The sequence below is a fragment of the Mesocricetus auratus genome, unplaced genomic scaffold, assembly GCF_017639785.1.
Source record: "Mesocricetus auratus isolate SY011 unplaced genomic scaffold, BCM_Maur_2.0 Super-Scaffold_100018, whole genome shotgun sequence".
Taxonomy (NCBI): domain Eukaryota; kingdom Metazoa; phylum Chordata; class Mammalia; order Rodentia; family Cricetidae; genus Mesocricetus; species Mesocricetus auratus.
In genome coordinates this window covers 25,830,255-25,853,746 of record NW_024429199.1, presented here as the reverse complement: position 1 = coordinate 25,853,746, position 23,492 = coordinate 25,830,255, and the positions used below count along the sequence as shown (strand labels likewise).

At 39.8% G+C, this 23,492-nt stretch overlaps 1 protein-coding gene across 1 annotated transcript in view; it reads right to left on the bottom strand.

Moving 5' to 3' along the window:
* Pde7b (phosphodiesterase 7B) overlaps positions 1 to 23,492 on the bottom strand; it is a 307,639-nt gene that overhangs the window by 218,976 nt on the left and 65,171 nt on the right. Inside the window, exon 2 of the mRNA XM_040758205.1 lies at positions 2,310 to 2,370. Coding sequence (XP_040614139.1) covers positions 2,310 to 2,370 — 61 coding nt within the window. The remainder of the gene's footprint in view (positions 1 to 2,309; positions 2,371 to 23,492) is intronic.

The window sequence follows — 23,492 nt, the reverse complement described above, 5'->3', positions numbered from 1 at the left end:
GAGAAACTCCAGGTGTCTAGCATGACCTCTGCATACCCCATTTTGCATTATAGATTGTAAATATATAGCATTTGCAGGTAACATGTAATATTTTTTCCTATGTATTCTTAATCAAAACTTTCATTCTCATTTTTCCTTTACACTATGTAATTCTGTATCAAGAGAAGCTAATGAAATCTACAAGGTTAATGACTACCATGCTGATCTTGCCAAAGATATTTGTATTTTGAAGAGCAGATACTTCTCAGTTTACAATAAATGACCTAGCTATGTAAGATGCCCAGTATAGCTTTCCCCTGTCACTTTAGGTGCTCAGCCACAATAGTTACAATAGTAGTTAGAAAAACATAACTAGTTTATATTAATAGATTTAATATCAATGGGGATATATTCGATGGTCAAGAATGCCCACTGGCAGGCATATAAAACACACTATATACTCAGCAAAGATGGAAAGGGGATTAACCTCCCTTAAGTAAAGCTCAGAACCTGGTAGAACTAGATAGTCCTTTGTTACCCTTCTCCTAGCTAGTTATTAACCAAGCACTTACAAGAGAAGCAGAGCACAGGAATATTCTTCCAAAGTTGGTGATGTCCATGTCTTTGCCAGCATCATGAGTTAAAAATTGATTCAAGTTATCAGATCAGGTGGAAATAAGCAATGTAAACGTACTTTAGTGGTTCAATCTGTGGTAAGTAGTCTGTAATATTGGAGTATTTGCTTCCATTTCCTTACATGTGAAAGGACTATAACAACAGTTCATTGTAATTTTGGTTGTGTGGGAATCGAATGAACTAAATGATGATTAGATAAAACATGTTCATCAGCCATCCTCTCAACTACAATGTAGGGACACATGGCTGGACAAATAACTTTTCTGCTTCCACATATATGTCTGTCTGTCTGTCTAATATATCATCTTCATCTATCATCTATCTATATATAATCTATCTATTCCATCATTTTCCTCATCAATCTATCATCTATCTACCATCTATCTATCTATCTATCTATCTATCTATCTACATATGTATCCATCACCTTCTTCATCCTTATCTCTACTATCATCTATTTATATATCTGTCTGCCTTTTATATTTCTACCATCATCTACTTTTTAATCTATAATTTCTAACAAATATCTTGAGATATTAGTGCTTTTGAGGCATTTACAAAATTTAAAATGTAGTATTGGATAGCTGAAATTGGTATGCAGAGGAATGCTTTAGTCATTCCTCATGTACTTCTAGTAAAATCTGCTGTTTTAGTAGACCTACAAACTTTCACCTTAATTTAAAACATATGAGAACTTCAACATAGAAATTCCCTATTGAATAGCAGTACAAAAGAAGAAGAAAGATTAGAAGGCTTTTCATGTTTGTTTTTTGAGTCCTGAGTAGTCTTTAGATATTTGTTTGGCTATCATCTTGAGTTATGAGTGACTGAGATCTTCCCATGCCTCTATTTACCTTGTTGTGTGTGGTTTTGGGTCATCTTACAGATAATCTAGACTAATAATATGAGGTAACTAGAGAAAATGAATGATGCTAACATGAATACATCTTTACTATGTTTATGAATATAGTTTTACTGAACATGTGTGAACTGTTATGTAAATAAAGCTGTAAGATCATTTAATTGTCTTTGATGCTGTAAACTTTATGTTACAATTAATGTAAAACTCATTGGGTAGACTTTAGTTGCTTACAGCAGCCCTAAGATTCTACAGTTTAGAACCTTACCGTGGTTTGCACCATGTCTGTCACACATACTTTCTCTACTTATTTCTAATCTGTATCAAGGAAAACACTATTGATTTTATTTATTACCTAACAGGACAGTACATATTATTGAGTATGTAAAAAGCACTTGTACTATATCATCCTACAAAGAAAAACTGATTATTCATTATTTTATTACTATTTGGATGCAGATGCATTATGGGTAATTGGGATGACTTCTAATTAGTTTGCATGCATACTTCTAGGCCTTATTATTTACCTTATAATCTTAGGCTTATGACGACAATGGGATTCTTCTTGCATTTTGATCACAGTTTTTTTTTTGTTGTTATTGTTTTGCATTGAGACTCAGAAGAATAGGCTGAGACTTACTGAGAACTACTAAAATAACATCCCTTTTCATCTTTTTAGTGCTCTACAAATATATTATAGTTGTTTATAAACTCACAAGCACACTGACAAGCATCCTTATAATGGAACAAGAGGCAGTCAGTAAGACACCAGAACAACAGTGACTCCACATGACATCAACATGCATTGTACAATTGAAACAAGAAGCCTTCTTACCTAGCATGCAAACACATTTGACATTCTGATCAGGGTTCTCAAACAAGATATCGCCACACCTCTGTAATAGAAAGATAGCCTCAGTTACTTTAAGATTTCAAATGAGAATTCAAAAGCCAATACATCCATGCAACTGACATCACCGTGATATTATTCTACTTTTGTTTTCTTTAGTTATCTGGGCCTAGGGACTTCTGTCATAAAGAGAGACTTTTCCTGGGAGCAAAGTCTTTCAGAGGTTAGTCTGGGATGGGCGGTTCCAGCATGCTTCATGTCCCTGCCAAAAGTTGACTCTGCTCCCATGAGAAGCCATGGTGTGGGATGTACCTAGTTTCTAACAGTTTCCATCTCAGTGAAACATCCAGTTACCAGACTCAGTAATCCAAGTTCAATTTCTCTTGGAGTTGGTCCTTATTCATCATTGACATTATTCTGAACTACTCACTGTACACACAGATACAGACATCAAAATTGAGTGGTCAATGCTGAACTCTCTGAGATCAGGAAAAGGAAATTAAGGAAATGCAAAAGCAGCACAGGGCTTTCCTGAACTCACAGACTCAGGGAATAACAACTTTCTTGTCTATAGCTTAGTTTTAATTTGCATTTCAAAACTTTTGTGCAAGGCAAAACTTAGCAAGTCAATCCATTATTTAACAGGCCACTTCTGCATAATGAATATGATTGGCAAATGAGATTAGTATCTGTGTTTATAAATGGATCACCCAAAGCAATAAGAATATAAATATTCTGATAAAAATGTATAAAAGATATAGCAAGCAATTCATAAACAGGGAATTTGAATGGCCAATAAACAGAGAAAATATATTAAACCATACCAATAATTAGGAATAAATAAATCATACCTAAAGGGCTTTTTAAAAACTCACCAATTTGACAAAATTTAGAAATCTGGAAATGCTAAATATTTTCAAAAATCCAAAGAAATGTGAAACTATAATCTTGGGCTATGGTACAAATAATCACTGCAGAAAAGTTGGAGAAGTCTAACAAAATTGAAAAGTTCATACATTGTGACAGAGTAAATGATTTTGTAGAATGTTAACTAGAGAAATCTTCAAAATAACTCCAGTGTTCTACTTAAAAAAGAGACATGTAAACCATGAGTGGACTCCTACAATTAAAACGAATTAAGGCTTCACATACTGTAAAAGCATATATAGCATACAATGCATTTATATAAAATACATAATATTTACATTACGCAATGCCAAACATACATAAGTTTCAAGTCATACAAACTTATACTTGTCATAAAAGTGTAATATTATAGTTAAGGAGGTAGTTCATCTGGGGAAAACAATGATGCAAGAACTAAGATTTAAGCTTGACTTCCTCGAACTCATGTAGAACCAGGCACAGTAGCAAGCACCTACAATCGTAGTACTCTCACTGTGGGATGGGAATCAGAGACAGGAAAATACTTGGAAGGTTGTGGGCCGGCTACACAGGCAAGTACCGTGGTGAACTACAATGAGGCCCTGTCTCAAAACATGGTGGAAGGTTAGGGCCAACACCAGAAGTTGTCTTTTGATGTCCACACACATGCTTCATACACACTTCATACATATAATACACTTATCGTACAGGCATAAGCAACACTCTCTCTCTCTCTCTCTCACACACACACACACACACACACACACACACACAGTAAAATGTAATACTATGCTAAAAGAACTCCATATATTATGAAGTTGAAAACACCTAAAATAGAACACATTCTTTGTGCATACATTAATTTACTAAAAAAGAAAAACATGAGCTGAGTAACAAATGAAGCATCAAACTTGTAGGGTGTGGAGAAGGGATCAGAGAAATGCTATGTATGACAAGTAGGAGGGCCGACAAGGTTACCGACTTTTTCTATAATCATTTGTGCCTTAGATTACTCTTTAAACTTATTTTTACATGAAACATTTTATAATAAGAATTAATTGACCATATCCAATATTTTGGATATCAAAGTGGCCCTTTGTCCAGTATAGGTTTGCTTCAGTGTCCTTGGGCTCATAGAGGCCATTATTTGTTTTTATAACTTGCTCATATCATTTACTGAATTATTTCCTTTTTTTTTCGAGACAGGGTTTCTCTGTATTGTTTTGGAGGCTGTCCTGAAACTCTCTCTGTAGACCAGGGTGGCCTTGAACTCACAGAGATCTGCCTGCCTCTGCCTCCTGAGTGCTGGGATTAAAGGCATGTGCCACCAACGCCCGGCTTTCCTTTTCATTTTTTAAAAATAAGCTCTAGGTCTGGCCTGGCCTGGAACTCTGTGTGTAAGTCATACTGGCCCTCAACTCACAGAAATCTACCAGCCACGACCTCTTGGGTGCTTGCATTAGAGGCATGAATCACCATGCCCAGCTGTTTTCTTTGCTCTGAAAAAGACTGACAGCATAGCAGTGTGGTCCATTTTTCTCTTTCTTCCAACGTTCACAACTTGGTAAACTCCATTCCCTGAAGGAAAGAGGAACTCAAAATTCTTCACAGCTAATTGTGACATTCTCAGGTGAGAGAACCAGTTCCTAGGTTGACCTAAGAGATGGGTTAATAGGTTCAGAGATTGGGAAAGCAATGAGCTATGACAGGGAGCCGAGAGGTAGAGCTGTGGAGGAGGGAGTCTGGATGCAGTAGAGGCCATTGGATTCTTAAGAAGCTGAATTCTAGATGGAGAATTCTGATCATGAGCCATCTGCTGACCTAGTGTGGTCTGTATCATGCCATTTAATCTACTCATGCTTCATCTCCCTGGAAGTAACATGGGCATGTGGATGTGTGCTTCCAAGTTAGGCCAGGGAGCAAATATGTGGATTAACGACCCATGCCGTCTGACCCTTACTATCTCTTCCTGTTTTGTTTGGATTTCGACAGAGGTTAAGCCCTTTAAAATAGCCAGGATCTATTTTCTGCATCATCTGCCTTTTAACGTGGTACGTTTTCAACCCAGAAGAGTTAATCATTATTTTTAGATGAAAGGTCAGAGGTTTCTAAGATGCTTTCAACTTCTTAGTGGAATAACTCGCTATTGATGTATTGTCTGGGTTAATGACAAAGTTTATATCCATGCTGCCATGGGGGAGGTGCTCTTCTTTCATTGCAGAGACTTCCCATGGCATTGTGGGTAGAGGTTTCATAACTTCCCATGGCTATAAGTTAAGGGCTTCTTGAGATGGGTCTCTCAACAGGCATGTGTGTCTGGCTGTCAGGAGCTTTCTTCCCTGATCATGCATAAAGCTGGGAGGAATGTCTGAAACTTCAAAGTAGCGTGAGTTCCCTAACAGTCATGGCCTGCCTGGGTTCACTGACCAGACAAGCTCATTACCCAGCGTGAAGGGGAGGTACTGTGGTCCTTCCTGTGAGGACAAGGCTTTCTGCTTCTCTGCCTTTATCTCCATGACATTTGGGAAATGGCTGGGCACCTTTAACTAGCTCCTTAGCTGCTTTGGTTTTTCAAAGTTACCTGATGATAGCAACAGTTCTTAAAGCAATGTCCAGAAGGGAATCTGATTATTCACAGGACGGACCCCAAACCACTGACCGCCTTCTTTTCTCTTCTCATTGATACACACTAGTGCTTACCAGGCCTTCACTGCCGGCCTCCGACTCAATTCTGCAGCTCAGCATAATGACCTAGTTTAGGAGGTTATATAGGTTAAACCACGGTGTACCTAGTCTCAGACAACTGTAGACTCCAACACATGGAAAGGCCCTGTGGTTTTCTGGTTTCTAAAGTCTGCAAACCTTTTCCTTTGATGATGCGTTAGTCAAGTTTGTTGGGGAGTCCTGACCTGATAATCTTGATTATGGATGACTTCAGAGAAGTTTTAAAATATTATGGCTGTCATTCACGATAGTCACAAATGGGATGGACATCTGCGGTTGAACGCATAAAGACAGAGAGATATTTTTCAAAATAGAGTATTATTTAGCCAGAGAAGGGCGGAAAGTAATTCTATTATTTGCTACAAACACAGATGAATACATAGGGTTTTGTGCTAAGTGAAATAAACCTGGATACAGGAAAACAATTACACGGCCTCACTTATGTGAGCAACTTGAAAGCATTGAATTCATAGAGGCCAAGAGCAGAATAGTGATCACCAGTGGCCAGAGGGGAAGAATTCAGTGGCTACAAGGTTTCTCCTAGACGGGGAGAATAAGATCAACAGACCTATGTACAATATGCAGTGACAGTCATCACAACACATTGAAACTTGAAAATCTGTGTTTTTACTACAAAAAAATAATGAGGTAATGTATCTGTTACTTAGTCTAATTTAGTTATTTCACAATTATATGTATTTCAGAACATCATCTGTATACTGTAAATATGTATACTTTCTATTTTTCAACCAAAAAGTAACAATAGACAAAAATCTCTACTTTAAAGCTGGCAACATTTTAAACTTAAAGTTTGAATCTGCACTCACTAAGATTGTGTATTCCAGTAAAATATACAGTAAAATACATTTCTTCTAAGTAAATTGTATTTTTATGTATTTCTCATAGTTGTGAAAGTTGTAGAATAGCAGTAATTTTAGAAAACCCATTTAACTTTTCAACAACTTTTTAAAAAAAGTTTCCTTTAAAGAAAAATTATATCTGCTGTGATACTACTCAAATACCAGTAATATGCTCACTAGGAATTATTAGCTGCAGTGACAGGTTCATATTTGATTTTCATTGCTTAACTCATCACTTTTTTAAGAAATTTGGTACACTTCATTTTCCTGGATTCAAGTAAGTTTTCAAGCATATTTCTACTGAAACTTGCTATCACTCAGAAAGTGTAGTCACTCAGATGGAGAAACCTCTCAGCCATCCTTCAGCAACTACTGTTTAGAAAAAGTCTTTTGTATCTCAGAAGGGAGGGGGCAGCAGCCAACAACTGAACAACTGAAGACAGAGTTTCTCTGTACTGTGACGCTTCTGTCAGCACCAGAGGAAGTAGAAATAGTTTATTGAAGATATATAATGTTCAATACCATCAGAAAGTAATTAAAAGTTGTGATTCTCAGATATTTGTTCTCTCACATTGATAGTTTTCTTGTTTTAGAATGATTTGATTAAGGGAGTTGAGAATTTGTAGAATCATTGGAGGATCAGGCTACAATCTGGGTTTCCACAAATGACTGGAGACTGGCTCAGTTGACCATGAGCTCAGTAGGCTGGGGGACCACAATTGGGAAAGTGGAGAATAGGCAGGCACCACTGAATTGTTGACTTCAGGAACACAGCACATGGCAGCAATCCAGGGATCACAAAACTTTTGGCACAACAGCCTCTTGAGATCCGTAAAGCCACTGATTAAATATTGAATGTTAAACCCAACATCTCCATGACTGTGTTTGCAGCTCTCACAAAACAAACAAAAATAAAACACACCCTCAACACAGAACAGACTCATTTTAGAAAAACAAACAAACAAACAAACAAACACCAAAGCTGAGTTAAAAAAACAAAACAAAACAAAATCTAACCATGGTCCCACAGTTTGGAAACCTGGACTTTAGAATCTGAGTTATCCCAAGAGGAAATATGATGCCTGGTCATTTGTGTTTATGAGTTAGTAAGTGCTGCTATGTAGCTATAGCCACCTTGTATGCAGTTGCAATGGGATGATGAAGGCTCGAACCTGACATTGGGAAGATCTTTCAAAAATTGGTTTTCTAACTGGTCATGGCAGCAGATGCCTGTAATCCCAGTACTCAAGAGGCAGAGGCAGGAGGATAAAAAATATAGAGCAGCCTGGGATACACAGAACACTCAAGGTCAGTCTGAACAACAATGGTAAGATTCTATCTCAAAAACTCCAAAATTGGTGGACTCCTTGCCCAACAGCCTGAGGCTCTGATGCGGTCCTTGGCTCCACACATAAGCAAAACAAAACTAATAAACAATAAGCTCTAGATAATCCTGGTTTGCTTCCCATCTTAGTTTCCCAAAGCAGGGAGCAGAAAGGTTCTTATCTGTGTCTGGTCCACAGAAAGCAGGTCTGGAGCGAAAATGTCTTCAGTCCGAAGAGCATTCATGAGGCATTCTGTTGAGACTGAACTCCTGAAAAGGGATGGAGTGTTGGGAGTTTGGAACCAATTAATGTCTCCCAAAGAAGTTAACAAAAAGACAAGCATGGTATGTACACACTCATATATGGATTTTAGATATGGATCACGGGAGTATCAGCTTACAATCCGAGTGCCAGTGAGTCTGGGAAACAAGGAGGTTCCCAAGAGAGATGCATGATACCCCAGAGAAGTGGAATGAGGCAAAAGCTCCTGAGCATATTGGGAACAATGGGGAAGGGGAGAGGGAACCAAGAAAAAGAGAGGGGGATAAAAGGAGGGGACAAGAAGGCATGGGAGAGCAGGAAGGTTGAGTCCAGGTAAGAATAGAGGAGAGCAGGATGAGAGATACCATAATAGATTGAGTCATTATAGGCTTGAGGAGAAAAATGACACTAGTGAGAGATCTCCAGAGATCTACAAGGATAACACCAACTGGCAAACTAAACAATAGTGGAGAGACTACACTAATAGCCCCTCCTTGATGATAGGGTTGATGACTACCCTATATGCCATCCTAGAACCTTCATCCAGGGACTGATGGAAGCAGAGACAAATACAGCTAAACACTGAACTGAACTCCTGGAACCTAGTGACAGAGATGGAGGAGTGATGAGCAAAGGGGTCAAGACCATGATGATGAAACCCACAAAGACAGCTGACTGGATAAGGAGGAGCTCTTGAATCCCAGACAGATGGCTGAGAGGCCAACAGGGGACTCATCCAGACTCTATGAATGTAGTGCCAGGGAGGAGGCCACAGAAATCACTGGGGCCTTGGGTAGTAGATCAGTGTTTACCATGGTTTATGAATGAGCTTTGGGAGCCCATTCCAAATAGAAGGATGCTCTCTCAGCCTGGACACATGGGGAAGGGCTTAGGTCCTGCCCAGGATGAAATGACAGACTTTAGAGATCCCCCAAGGAGGGCCTCACCCTCCCTGGGGAATGATGTGGGGATTGGGTGGGCGGCTGGGGGGGCTGGTGGAGGAACAAGGGAGGAGGGGTGGGAGAGGGAGCTGGGACTGACATGTGAAACATTCACATTTCTAATTTAAATAAAAACATATATTGAGAAAATAGATAAAAAATAAAAGCAAACAACAACCCCCCCAAAAAGAAGTTAACAACTAAATGACTGCTCAAAAAGACATCGGAAGAGTGCCACCTGTGCAAGCACTGCACTGTGAATGTGGGTACCAAGTGGGATGAGGCTCAAGCCTACATCCTGTCCTTTTGTAGCCTAGAATAAAGTCAAAACATACAAAGTGAAGGACTGCTTCAGTTATGGTACCCAACCCTGGTGGGCTGGCTATTACAGAAGGCTTCACTTCAGAAAAAGAGGTGACTTTGTAGCCGGGCCTGGAAGATATTCATTGGCTATTAAGAGACATACCCATACCCATCAAGACACCCAAGAAAAGCTTGTAGGTACAGTAAGTAGTCTCCAAAGACTGGGCAAAATCATGGTGGGTCATGAGAGGGCTTAATCAAGCTGGAAGCCATGAGTGATACTGTAAGAAAGGAGGGGCCTATAGTGAATTGTGAGTCTTTCTATACTGCGAGGAAGGCTTCCTTTGGAGAGTGGGAACTTGATGAATTCTCAAGTTCTATAACAAACAATCATAATGTAATGCATCAGATATCTCTGACCAATGGTATTGCCTGCAATCTTTTTGCTTATTTTAACTCCCGAAGACTATACTGGAACCTGAGGTATCCCTCATTCCTTTTTCTTGAATTAGTTCATAGAATGGCTATGACCTAAAGGGTTTTTCCAGCCGCTCAGTAGAAATCTCATGTAAGGCTGACTGCTGCTACTGTGGAAGCCGTTAGCACCTTGTGTGGAGGCATGGCAGTGTCCCTGCTCCAGGAGGATGTGTTTTCAATGTCTCCTTCTTTATAGTGGCTCAAGTCCACAAGTATTTTGCTCCGTCCCGCCTACTGTGTGGGTGGCACGTTCAGGCCTTCATCTCTGAACACTGTGGCAGCCCTCAGCACTTTGGTACCAGAGGCCAACAGATTTGGAACTAGGGCAGATTTCAGCCCAGGCTCATGTTTTCCTTCCTGTGAAGGAGCAGATTTCCATCCTATTGCAGGCTGTTAAAACGTCAGACTAATAAGTTTTCAACAATCTGTCAGTGCAGATCTCCAGCAACAACTAGGCATTGCCTTTGGATCCTGGCCTCATGGTCCAGCCCAACCTCAGCCAGTCAAAATAAGAAACACAACAGCAAAAGAGAGGGAGAGAGAGAGAGAGAGAGAAAATCAGATGATCACCCCAAGCCAAGCAGAAATTCTTAACAAATCCATTGTTGCCAATTGCCAACAGCAACTCTGTGGTCAGCCTAACCTGATTTGACCCTCGGAAGGGCCATTTCTCCAAAAACTCTAATTAGCTATGGTCAGGAGTGACTTGAAAGACATTAATGCCATTGCTATTGGAAAACGAGCCTACCTGCTTTTAACAGCTTTGTTTTTTCCTTCAAAGAACAAAATGTTAGCTCAACGGCGTATGCTTTCTATTAGACAATGACCAGCAGCAATCTCCAGAGAGTCACTCAGCATTTTATTACAGACCCCTATTTTTAAATGTTTAAAAAAACTACTTATTATGAACTCAAACTTGGAAAACCTGGAGAGAGAGAGAGAGAGAGAGAGAGAGAGAGAGAGAGAGAGAGAGAGATTAAATTACTAAGAAAATGTCCAGAGTGAAATGTTTTCTGTCATTCTGATCCCAGACAGTAGCAGGCACTAGAATAGCTATGTCCTTCTGGTAGACCTCCTCCAGGGAGACGTTAGGTTCCGATGGCATATGGGGTTGGAAGATGGCATGCACTGAAATGCAAACTGAAAACTGCTGTTTTCACCGTGTCACTAACATAACTCCAGCTTTTAGGCAAGCATAATTCTAGCAAAATTGCACCTGAAGATTGGTGACCTGGAGTGTAACTGGCACATCTTCTCCAGCACATCCAGCTACCGGGTCCTAGTATTTTGGGAGGAATACTGGTATGGGCTCTGAAAACTCCTGTCGATCAGATACAAACAAATACACCTCAAATCTGAACAGTGCGAAACTTTGGTGAGAATTTTGCAGTGCAGTTTCATCTTTTATGTATTATCTTAGAGTCTCTAGGGTTGATAACCAGCCATAGTCATAAATGTTTAATGTATACATAGTGAGTTATTAAAGGTGAAGTCAAGAAACAGTGGAAGAAACAGGAAGAGGTATAGGAGAACAGATAGGTAAATGCAATGGAAAACACTTTAGCATGTTGAGGTTCAAATTATATAACTGAGTCTTATTAGTTGGATGATCTGTGGCCCATTTGACTTAATGCTTCTTAGTCTCAAGGTGGAGATGAGGGAGGGACTTGCCTGATAATAATTATAATCATACATATGATTATAATGTTCATTCTTGATAATGATTATAATATGCATATATGTGTAAAAAGAGTTCTTAATTGGTCTAGATAATAAAGGTGTTGGTGGCACATGCCTTTAATACCAGCACTCGGGAGGCAGAGGCAGGTGGATCTCTGTGTGGTCTACAAGAGCTAGTTCCAGGACAGCCTCCAAAGCCACAGAGGAACTCTGTCTGGAAAAACAAAACAACAAAAAGAGGCTGGAGTCAGATATAGAGGGAAATGCTGAGAGATCAGAGAGAAGAAACAAGCCATAGCACACCTCACCTCCTAAGCGTCTCTGCAGAGAGTGATATCCTGTTTGTTCCTGCTCATATCCTGCTTCTGCCCAGCTACATCATTTCCTGCCTGTCTGTAGAGACCTCCAGACCTCTATGGTTAGCTGGTGGCAAGCTCCATTCTCTGACCCCCAGACAGGCTTTATTTGTGCAAGAAAGATATCACCACATACATAGAATCAACAGCTAAGGATTTGCAAAGAATTAAAGAAGAATTGAGCCATCTTGTAGGAAGTGTTGCATATTCTTTGTTAAGTGCCCAAATTACATATGTTAGCTCCAAGAAGACCATAATATGGCAACCATGACACCATGAGCCCCATAGGCTCATGTATTAGAATCCTTGGTCCCCCACTGGTGAAACTGGGAGGAACTGAGAGGTGTGACCTTGATATGGGAGGTGTATTTTTCACTGCCACCCCTGGAACACCAACACAATGAACATTTGCAGTATTTGCCTTTCTGTTTTCCCCTTTGTTGTCAATAAGTAAGTACTGACAATTGCTATACAGCAAGTACATATTCATAATTGCCGCACTCTTGCCATCTGGTCAAAGTGTCTAAGCTTGAGATCTCGTCTTTCCTTATTTACCCTGCATTTTCAAGCTACTATATGAGACCTTGCAGATGACAGAAGCTTAATAGATAATATCAGCAATATCCCCTAATCTTTGCAGAGGCGTCACAATTCTGAGACTCACAAGACCCCATCCAGACTGCTACTGAATGAATATTTACTCAGGACAAAGGAGTATTATGATCGACTCCTTGTAGCCCAGTGCTGCAATGTTTCTGTACATAAACCAACAATTAAATGTAATCCTATATACTTATAGTTTTAAAAGAAATTCAAACCAGTCCTTGGAACTAAATAACCCCAGCCCTAGAGAAAATGACTTCCAGAAGACCAAGCCCAACATATGAACACAGGACCTCTGAGCCACAAAGGAACACACTCTTTTCCAAAGGGAAAAGAGCTTATTGTATAACCATTCATGAGGCCAAAGACTCATATGTTCCCATGGATAATCAGAAAACAATTACTGGTCAAGTCATATTGGCCATTTCTATAAGGAGAGCTCTGAAACACAGATTTGGCCTTGGACAGAGATGTCTATAAATTCTACTTGCAATCGACCACCAGAAAGCACTGAAAAGTGAAGTATCTCAGAGAAAGAACTGACCAATTTCATGAGCTTCAAGTGAGCATGAAATGCTGGGTCTTTTGGAAATAGCTATATTCTGCTTTGACAATACATGTTTAATCTCACCATATACTTTGACAAGAGCAATATTTGAGACATCTCATCTTGGCTCCCCTCTCTTCACTAAGATTGGGAATTTCCCCCCTCTAATTTACGCTATTCCCCAACACCTAGATGAAATTCCATCACATCCTAAGTTCTCAATGAATATTGCTGAGTAGACTGAATAAATGATTTGGCCAAAAATATACTGACCCATTTAGAACTACATGGTAGTCAAGTTAAAAACTACAAGATGGTAAGATGGTGGAAATCTTAACAGGAGAGCATGATTGTGTGTGTGTGTGTGTGTGTGTGTGTGTGTGTGTGTGTGTGTGTGTGTACACCCACCTGTGTGAGCATGTGTGCATGCATGCACTTGGTCTAGTCTGAACCAGGCAATATCAGGCAAGCACTCTGCTACAGAGGTGCATTCTGAGCAGAGTTATACTTTAAAATATGTTCAGGTTACCAGTTTGATGGCATGATTCTTCTAAGAAGTTGCTAGGCATGAATTTACTGTGAATGCCATAGGTAGTCCCACTTGAGGGCAAAGATTTCTCCAAGTATTATGGTTTTCAGATATAATTCTTTCCAGAAAGACCTCCATGTGTGTGTTTCTGCCCATAGCCCACAGCAGAATATTTATCTATATATGGCATATATGTGATATATAGCATATATGTGATATACATACATACAATATAATATATGTTATTTCCTTACTTCAACATTGCCCTAAAGAGCATTCATTAGGTAGATGCTTTATGCCAACATTTCCAGGTGCCACTATTCAAAACTGACACATATTTATATAGCCTAACCTTTATAATTTTAAGACTAATGAATTATTAAAGTGGGATTAATGTGCATTGTTTCATCTCTAAACCTCATAGCTATTTCTTTTTTAACAGCAAAAGATGTCAAAATGAAACAAAGACAAAATTTGTTATAAATGGTTAGGATTCATATCAGGAAAATAGAGGCAATGTCTCTTTAACGCAGCAAATATTTCAAGTATTTGAGTAGAAGGTTGTATGAAGACCTCTTGGGGGCTTGCTTGCTATTACATCATGATGGTGTTGTGAATTCTCACTCTAGACATTCTTCTCCTTTAACACACTCTGTACCCTCTTCATAAGCAGGGATGATTATTGATTTGAATGTGAATTTTATTAGTATTTATGATCTTGTAGGAGAACTTAGTAAAGAAAATGCCGACACCAAAAGAGGTTGAGCATCAACAGAGATAGAAAGAGATAGTTCTGTCATTGATTTAGCTGTAAATTGCTAAGACTTGACTATGGGTAAATTTAGTCAGGATTCAAGGTCAGAAAAGTTATAGGATCTGAAGAGAAGAATCTACAGGAAAAGGAGTAGAAATAAGTAGACAAAACAGCAACAGGGCCTTGGAGAGTACCAATGAATTTGACAGTGAAATTTGGGAATCCTGATTATCATGTTTTGCCAATTTTATTGGCTCTGGGATTAGTGAAGAGACACACCTTTGGGTGAGTTGGTGAGAGTGTTTCTGGAAGAATTAACTAAGGGGCAGAAGAGATCTCTAAAGGGATCAGCACCTTCCAACAGTGGTCCTGAGGTAAAGAAGTTCCTGAGGGAAAAAGCAGAGCTTGTGTTTGCCCTCGCTCTCACTGCCCGTTGGGAGTGTATCTGCCTTCTTGAGGATGCTGCTGTTGTCATCACTTACTGACATCGGAACCTCCTGCCTTCTACTGTAGACCTAAGACCAGCGACTCTTTAGGTCTTCAGTCTCAGACTGGGGCCTGCTGAAGCCGAGGTTCTCCAGTTTACAGTTACTGTTAGACTATACACTCTAAATCCTCTAAGCCTTTCTGATAAATCCCCTCTGTAACGTGTATACATTCTATCAGTCCTGTTCCTTTAGAGAGCCCTGACTAATATACTTTCCTGGATTATCATAATTTACTATCCACTTTATGTAAGTGTTTGTACGTGTGCATACTATATATTTAACATACTCAACCATCTCTTTAGCCACTTTCTACTTTAATTAAAAAATAAGCCTTAGACTGTTCTGCACACAGGTCTAATTTATTTTTATATCTCAGTCTGACTCGGGAATAGGCTATGTGCCAGTGTGTATATTGGTGTTTACATCACATGTCATAAAATATTTGATAAGCACCTATTTTCAAAGTCTTATTATTACATTGCTTTATTCTGCAGGAATTTTTGTTCTTGATGTCCGTGCTTCATTGTGATACACATTTGTTGTACAGGGATCCTCCATACATGTGGTACACCAACATGTGTACCACAAAGGGTATGAACCTAGCTAAGAGCTTCCAATAAAATCCTCAAAATGTTCTCGCAGTAGCATGCTGCACGCAGTACTGAGGTCACTGTTGGATTATGCTCAGGTTGAAATCTCTTACTTGTTTTCAACTTTCAAGAGAGAGGCTATCCCCTTGTCACATTTTCCATAGTACATGTTGTTATCATCCCAAGAGAAAAGTTGTGACCATTTCTACTCATTTATTATTGCGAATGGAAATTCCAAGCCTTTGGAATCAGGAAGCGATATCCAGCTGCTCTCCCAGCCCCTCACCCTTCAGACCTTCACTTTCACTGATGTCAACATTCTTTCAGGGCCCTTTGTCCACGAAGCATTTCTTTATCTCAATCCCAAGGGTATTTATTTTAGTTTCTCCCCCTCTCAAATGAATCATCATATTGTATGATCTTCTCAACTGTCATCTATATAACCAGGTATCCGGTACTTTACATGCTCCCCTCCACATTAGTGGAGCAAGGATTTTTTTTAAAAGGAAACAAAACATTTGGTTGAAATTAATAAATACAGGCTTAGAACTATGGGATTTGGTTCAAAATAAAATTCAACAATCACAACCTGGTTGTGTTTTTCAGTTAACAACCTATTGGGTGCATATATCTGTTATGTGAAATACTTATTTATCTTTATTTTATTTAAGAATTGTGACCTGCCTGCTACTTTTACATTTTCTTTTTGGTTTTTTGAGACAGGGTTTCTCTGTGGCTTTGGAGGCTGTCCTGGAACTCACTTTGTAGACCAGGCTGGCCTCGAACTCACAGAGATCCGCCTGCCTCTGCCTCCCGAGTGCTGGTACTTTTACATTTTAAAAGGAATGGAATGTCTTTCCTGGTCTTTAGCAAAGGCACAGAATTTAATGTAAGGCCAAACTGTAAGAAGGTTTGGCTGAGCACGCCTTTAATCCTAGCATTCAGGAAGCAGAGGCAGGTGGATCTCTTAGTTCAAGGCCAGCCTGGTCTACAGAGTAAGTTCCAAGACAGTCAGAACTACACAAAGAAACCCTGTCTTAAACCCTGAAGCCCCCCCAAAATAAAGAAACAAAAATAAAGAAATAAAAAAGAAAGAAATTCATTAGCTTATTAAAAATAAGTGTTTCAAACATATGGTTAGTTGATGGTAACACTTTCTTACAAGAGAACTATTATGATGGTTAGAAGAGTAATTGTCAAAGCGTTCAGATAAGGGATGCTCTTGAAAAATAAAATATGGCCTGCTTAATTTCATGTGTAACTCTAGCAGCCTCAGGAGACTTACTGTGGTGAGTGAATCATGGGTGTATCATACAGCCTTTGTGATGTGTGTCCCCTTAAGGTATCAGAAGCCGATTATCCTGAAAATAAATTCCATGACGTTTAGTTTTCCCAGTCAGAGTGTCCTGCAGCTCAGGAAGGCCTCACACATACCAGGGTGACCTTGAACTACTGGTTCCTCTGTGTCCATCTCACCAGTGCTGGGATGTATTAATACACCCAGTTCACGCAGTCTCAGGGTTGAACCCAGGGCTTTGGGAAGAGTAGGCAAGCACCTACCGGTTGAACCACATCCCTCGTCCTTGCCTGTTTAATCCTAGCTCAGCTGTGTAAACCTGCATCTAAGGCGTCTTGTTTGATTTCACACCCCTGCCCCTGCTCTTTTCTCATACACACCTCAGAGCAATGTAACGCATGTTCAGACTCTTTTTGTGGAACCCATCTAGCTTTCCTCAAGCTCCCATCAGCACCTCAGCCCTTTCAACATTTCTGTCCTGTGCTTGTGTTCTGGCATAGGGGCATAGCAGAAGAAACCCCTATTGTAAGTATTGCCTTGCTCCATTCTCATTGTTATACAAGTAGCCAGAGTGACCTACTGCTACTTTGGTTGTTCCCCTGCTCACAAGCCTTCAGTGGCTACATTTCACCCTTGGAATAGCCCAGAATTCTGGGCTAGGCACACAGTGTCTTGTGGCACCAACTCTTGCTCTTCAATATGGCACTGCTTTCCGAAGCCTTCTCTTTGGCTTTACATCTGAACTCCCACCAACTCACAGAGTGGCTCCTCCTCCTTTCCCATCCTTCAAGCTACAATTGTGGCATCACGTGGTCCTTTTGGGGGCTTTTTCTTGGGTTGCAAATTGCAAACCTCTGCTCAGATCCTCTTTTGAGAATCTCTTTGCACTCAAGGTGGCCACTGATGACAGTATCAGTAAGAGCTATACAATTTTCTAATAACTTAACCTCATCATTGCTTACATTGAGTTCTAGGACCCTTAAGGGTATCCCAACTCCAAGATGCTCCAGTCAATTATCTGAAGCATTTCTACATGGATTCATGAATAGCCTCCCATATACTTTGCATGTTACATGTACTATTTAACACTATGTAAATAGTGGCAGTGTTGCAAAACTCTGTACATGTTCAGTACAGACACAATTTTTTAAAGAATCTCTCTTGTAGTTGTATGTGTAACAGTGAGTATAGAGGCCTTGATTTTACGATGACCAGGCAACGACTCTAACTTAGTGTCATCTACTTTCATGATGCCTTACAAAATGTGCTCTGCTTCATGGACATTCAATAAGTGTCTGTTGGATGGATGAAAGGAAGAAATTGATATGATAATCACAAAAACCTTAGCAGTCTAAGGGTAATCAAAACAGTGTTGACTTCACATTAGGAGAATGTCTAGATTTATCACACATGTTACCCATGCTCTTTTTCTATCTGTTTTTGTATTTCTAGAAAAGAGGCGTTTGGAAGTAAGAGCCACGTCAGCCAGAAGTATTGCACACCTACTCTTCCGGCTCAGCACTGCGGAGTGTTATTGACAAAGAGCAACATCTCATACATAGAAGACTACCTAAAATTTCCTTAAAACAAGCCGTGAAGTTACGGTTCAGGGGGCATCATGGAAGAAGGGTAGAAAGGATGTAAGCGTCAGAGAGGATCAGGGAGTTCCTAGTGTTTCTAGCAATGCCAGAAGCTGTACCTAGGAAGTCTCACCAACATGGGTGAGCTAAACAAGATAGACACCAGTAGGCATTCTAAAGCAGACAGGGGAAGCCCATAAGGCCTCGACCCTATGACACAGGCAGCTGAGAGTGCACTCCAATTGTTTATCCAATATCAAATGGTCAGCCCTGTAAACATACATGCAGGTAACATTATGCAGACTGATTAGGTTATATTTATGTATTTGGAATATATGTGTTCGTGCATATGTATGTAACAACAATTAATAAAAAAGAGGCCATGAATTTGAAAGAAACAAGGAGGGAGGAAAGGGGGAAATGATTTGATTATATTACATTCTCAAAAAATAAATAATTTTTTCTTTTCTTTTTTTTTGAGACAGAATCTCTCTCTGTGTAGCTCTGGCTGTCCTAGGACTAGATATGTGGACCAGGCTGGCCTTGAAGTCACAGAGATCCTTTTACCTCTGCATTTCAAGTGCTGAGATTAAAGGTATGAACCACCACCACCACCCAGCTTTCTAGAATTCTTTTTTCCATATATATATATATATATATATATATATATATATATATATATCCCTTTCAGAGCTGGAGCTTGAACCCAGAGCCTTACACATAGAGGTAAATACTCCAGAGCTGAGATACATCCCTAGCTATCCAGTAATTTTTTAAATAAATAAAAATCGAATGTTTGAGAGTTTCATACATACATGCAATGTGTTTTGATCACTGCTGTTCCCTTCCCTCCAATTGTTCCCCTATCCATCTCCACCACCTTCCCTTCCCATCCATGTTCTCCTTTTTTGGACCCACTGAGTCCACTTTGTGCTGCCAGTAAGTTCACATACAGTGTCTGGCCGTCTACTGAAGCCACAGGTAGCTTCTCAGAAGCCACATCCCTGAGGTAAGTGGACTCTCAGTCTGCCAATGGCTTCTTACCTAGGGTGGGGTTTGATGACCCTGCCTATCCACGCGGGGATTTTGCCTGGCTTGATCTTGCCCAGGTCGCATGCTGCTGTCACAACTGTGGTGGGTTCAGGGATTCAATCACCCTACTGTGTCTGGGAAAACGATGTTTACTTGCAGCCATCTCCTATCTCTGGCTCTAACTTCCTTTCCACCACTCTTCTGCAGTGTCCCTGAGCCTTGGGAAAGGCAGTAGGTACAGATGTCTTCCTGAGCCTTAGGAAAGGCAGTAGGTACAGATGTCTTCCTGAGCCTTGGGAAAGGCAGTAGGTACAGATGTCTTGCTTAGGGCTGAGCCCTCCTTTGGGAGCTTTTGTTTGCTTCATTTTGTAGACTTGATCACAAGCAAAGTCAGTGAAGCACACAATAAATAAATCAAGAAGTTTAGGAGGGTCTTATTTCCTGGGAAGTAAGCTCTTACATGAATGCATATCTAATAATTTTAAGTTAATGAGTAGTAACCTCAATTAGTTAGGAAACAGCATTTGAGCATTCATTGAGGTGACACGGTTTGCAGAAGTCACGTTATCTGTAACACAAAGAAAAAACTTCCATGACTTTGTAAAAAACAAAAAAAGTTTCTGATCTGGCCAGCTTTTATAGTTTAGAAAAATAGCCCTAAGACATTGTCAACTAAATTTCTCCACCAAGATGAGTAAAATCAAAGCCAGCTAGTCTCACAGACCACGAGCCTATTGCACATTTATAAATATGTTGAAAAGAGCTGCTTAGAAATACAAGATGACTCCTAACCACACTCTATTATAGGTTGTAGGCATTGGAGATGTGGTCTAGAATGAAACCTCATTCCACCTTAGAAAGATAGAGGCTTCTCAAAAATGCACTCTGTCTAAAATTGATGGACACACACAAACCGCTGAAGACAAGGAAAGCCAGAGTCCAGCCAGTCTCCATCTGGATATAATATAATCCAGCGGAATGATAACAAAATATTATTTTTGGATTATACTTTTGTGTGTTTTATGTGGTATTTCACTGCCATATGAGGACTCTTCTGTTAGTTTGTTAAAAAATATTCAATGTTGATATTAACTCACTCTTCCAAGAAACATCTTATTAATAGCTTGCTTTTTCTCTTTCTTTCTTTTCTGGGGGATGGTGGTGCTCAGAGCTGTACTTAGGACCTCACACACACTAGGCAAGTGCTTTACCGCTGAGCTCTGCTCCCAGCCCCACTAGCCAGCTTCATGCAAACAGAAATTTACTTCTTCTACTCATTGACAGAAATTAAGTGTGTGTGTGTGTGTGTGTGTGTGTGTGTGTCCCCACCCACACATGAAAAGAGAGAAGGCAATACTTTCTCTTTGGCAGGTACAGTCTGTTCACTTTTAATGCATTACTAGGATTTATGATTGTGTGCTAAATCCAAAACCTACAAGTGAATTTAACATATTTATTGTGAACAACAACAAGCAAATACCCCTTCTCTGTGTGTGTATTTTTGTTAGTACTTGGAACCAAATCCGGCATCACACATATGAGGCCAGTCCCTTATTTCTGAGCTGCAAAGTTCCTGTCCTCATTGCTGTTTTTGACAGAATTCTTGAACATGGTTTCTTAGGCCTGTCAGTTTACCTGAGGATCCAGCTTATAAACCTCGAAACCAGCATGCCAAGGATGTTTAAAGCAAACAAACCTTCAATGATGTCTGTCCACACTGCCCTTGATGGGCCTATTAATCGTGGTGGTCAGATCCCAGATCTCTGCTTGCATCAGCTGGAATACAGTCTGCCATGGTACCGCAGTGGTCTGCGTCTGTGACAGGTACTAATAAATGGGCACTAATGGACCCTTTGCCATCGTTCTTAACTGACCATGAGCCAAGTGAAGCAGACTCTTCCAGGCCACTCGGACACTGCAGTGAATGCTATTAGCCATCGGCTTCACCTTTTATAGCTATACAAATCATCTAAGTCATCATAGTGCTTTAGGCTGTGAAATTTTTACTCTGCAGTTTTATACTTTCTGTCAAGAAAATACTTGGCTATTTTCATGCAAAATACAGTGAGCATGGTAGCTCAAGTTGGTTTATCACATGTGCTGCAGAAAAGAAAAAAAAGGAAAAGCCAAAAACAAACCCTGAAGCAATGAAAAACAAAAGTTGTTTGTGAAGAAACACGTTTTCCCCCAGAAAATAATATCATTAAGCTGTATGCTAACAAGCATTTTACATGAGTAGACTGTTATTAGAAAGGCAATTAGAACCGCAGTGTTACAGCCAGAGAATTATCTAAGAACGAAAAGCAGAAGTGATAAATTAGTTCAAAGACTAAAGTAATGCATAATTTGAAAATAGTCACTAAGGGCAATTTTTCTTCCTTCTTTTTACAAAGGTATTTGAAGGAAAATAGGAAGAAAATCTAATACACACTTGTCACACGGTGAGAATGGTTGGTTAGGTTTTGATTTGGTTTAAGACACACTGCACCAATAATATGAGTCCTGGGCATTGGAGAGAAGACGGTACTGGAGGACTTTGGTGACCTTCCCATTCTCCTTTGCCCTGACAGTCACCACATGTGACCTCTCCCCAAAGCGTGTAGTAATACACTCGTCTGTGAAATACTCTCGCTCTACCTAGAATACAGGAGCTACACCGACATTGGGAAGACCCTGGACTCACAAACTGGCTTTGTTTCCCGGGGTCTTTCAGTTGGGTACGTATTCTGCCCTCCAGATGTGACTGTACAAACAGAGCACTCTGCCTTGAACCTTGTGTAGAAAGTATACAAATCGACACAGTGTTCTGATTCTTCCTTGGAAAGCCTTGGGTAAAACTTAGACAAAATGAATGTGGCTACTTTTTCTCCTGCTTGAGGATCCAAACTCAGGTCCTTGTGCTTGAGTGGGGGAGCTCCTTGACGACTGAGGCATGCCTCCAGCCTCCAGCAGGTCTTTTAAGGCATACTTTCCGCTATTGTGTTGAAGAATATTATTAAGTAATTATCTTACAATTGCAGAGGTTTCGGTTATTATTTGCTCATTTTCAGTAATTTTAAAAGCATGTACTTGGTCAACTCCAGAGCTGACGCATTGTAAAATACAGAAATCTCTTGTGTGTTCTGTGGCATTGTAGTGGTAAAACTCATTTTTGTTCAATTTCCTCTAGGGAAACAACTTAAAAACTGGCTTCACTGGTTTTCATAACGTCCTGTTGTTTTTAGAAAACCAAACGCATACAACGTGGCAAAGTGAGACCCGGTTATCATCCAGTCACGATGTTCAACACTAGAAAGCACCAACCCTAAAAGTCATGGAGGAAGACCGAGAAATTTCCTTATTTCATAATGTGAGGGGCTTGAAATGGCATTTGAATATCTCTTTGTGTTCCCTTGTGGTCACCAAAGAGCCTTTGACTCTGTCTAAACTGAATTGTTGGCAATTAGGAAATGTAATATTTATTATATATTTGTAATGTTTAATATTTATTATATTAAAATATAAGACTTTCTATGTTTTTGTTTTTCTGCTTCTATTCTGGTTTAAATGAATAGGGTCATGAGGTTGATACTCAAATTCTTTAAATGGTCTCATTTGCAGCAGCTACCTAATTGTATGAAACAATTGTATGAGTCATAGAAAAGAAAATGCAGAGAACTGTTATACACTGAATTTGTTGTAAAACTACAATTGGGTTGGACATGGATGTGCACACCTACAATCTCAGCACTTGGGAAGTGAGACGGAAGGATTTCTACAAATTAGAGGCCAACCTGGGATACACAGTAAAACCCTGTTAAAAAACAAACAAACAAAGAAAGAAAGAAAGAAAGAAAAGAAAAGAATAGAAACATTCCCCAAAGGAATATTCCCCCAGTTATGGCATCAATCATCCAGACTTTAAATTCTATGGTATTAAATGGGCTCTTTTTTGGT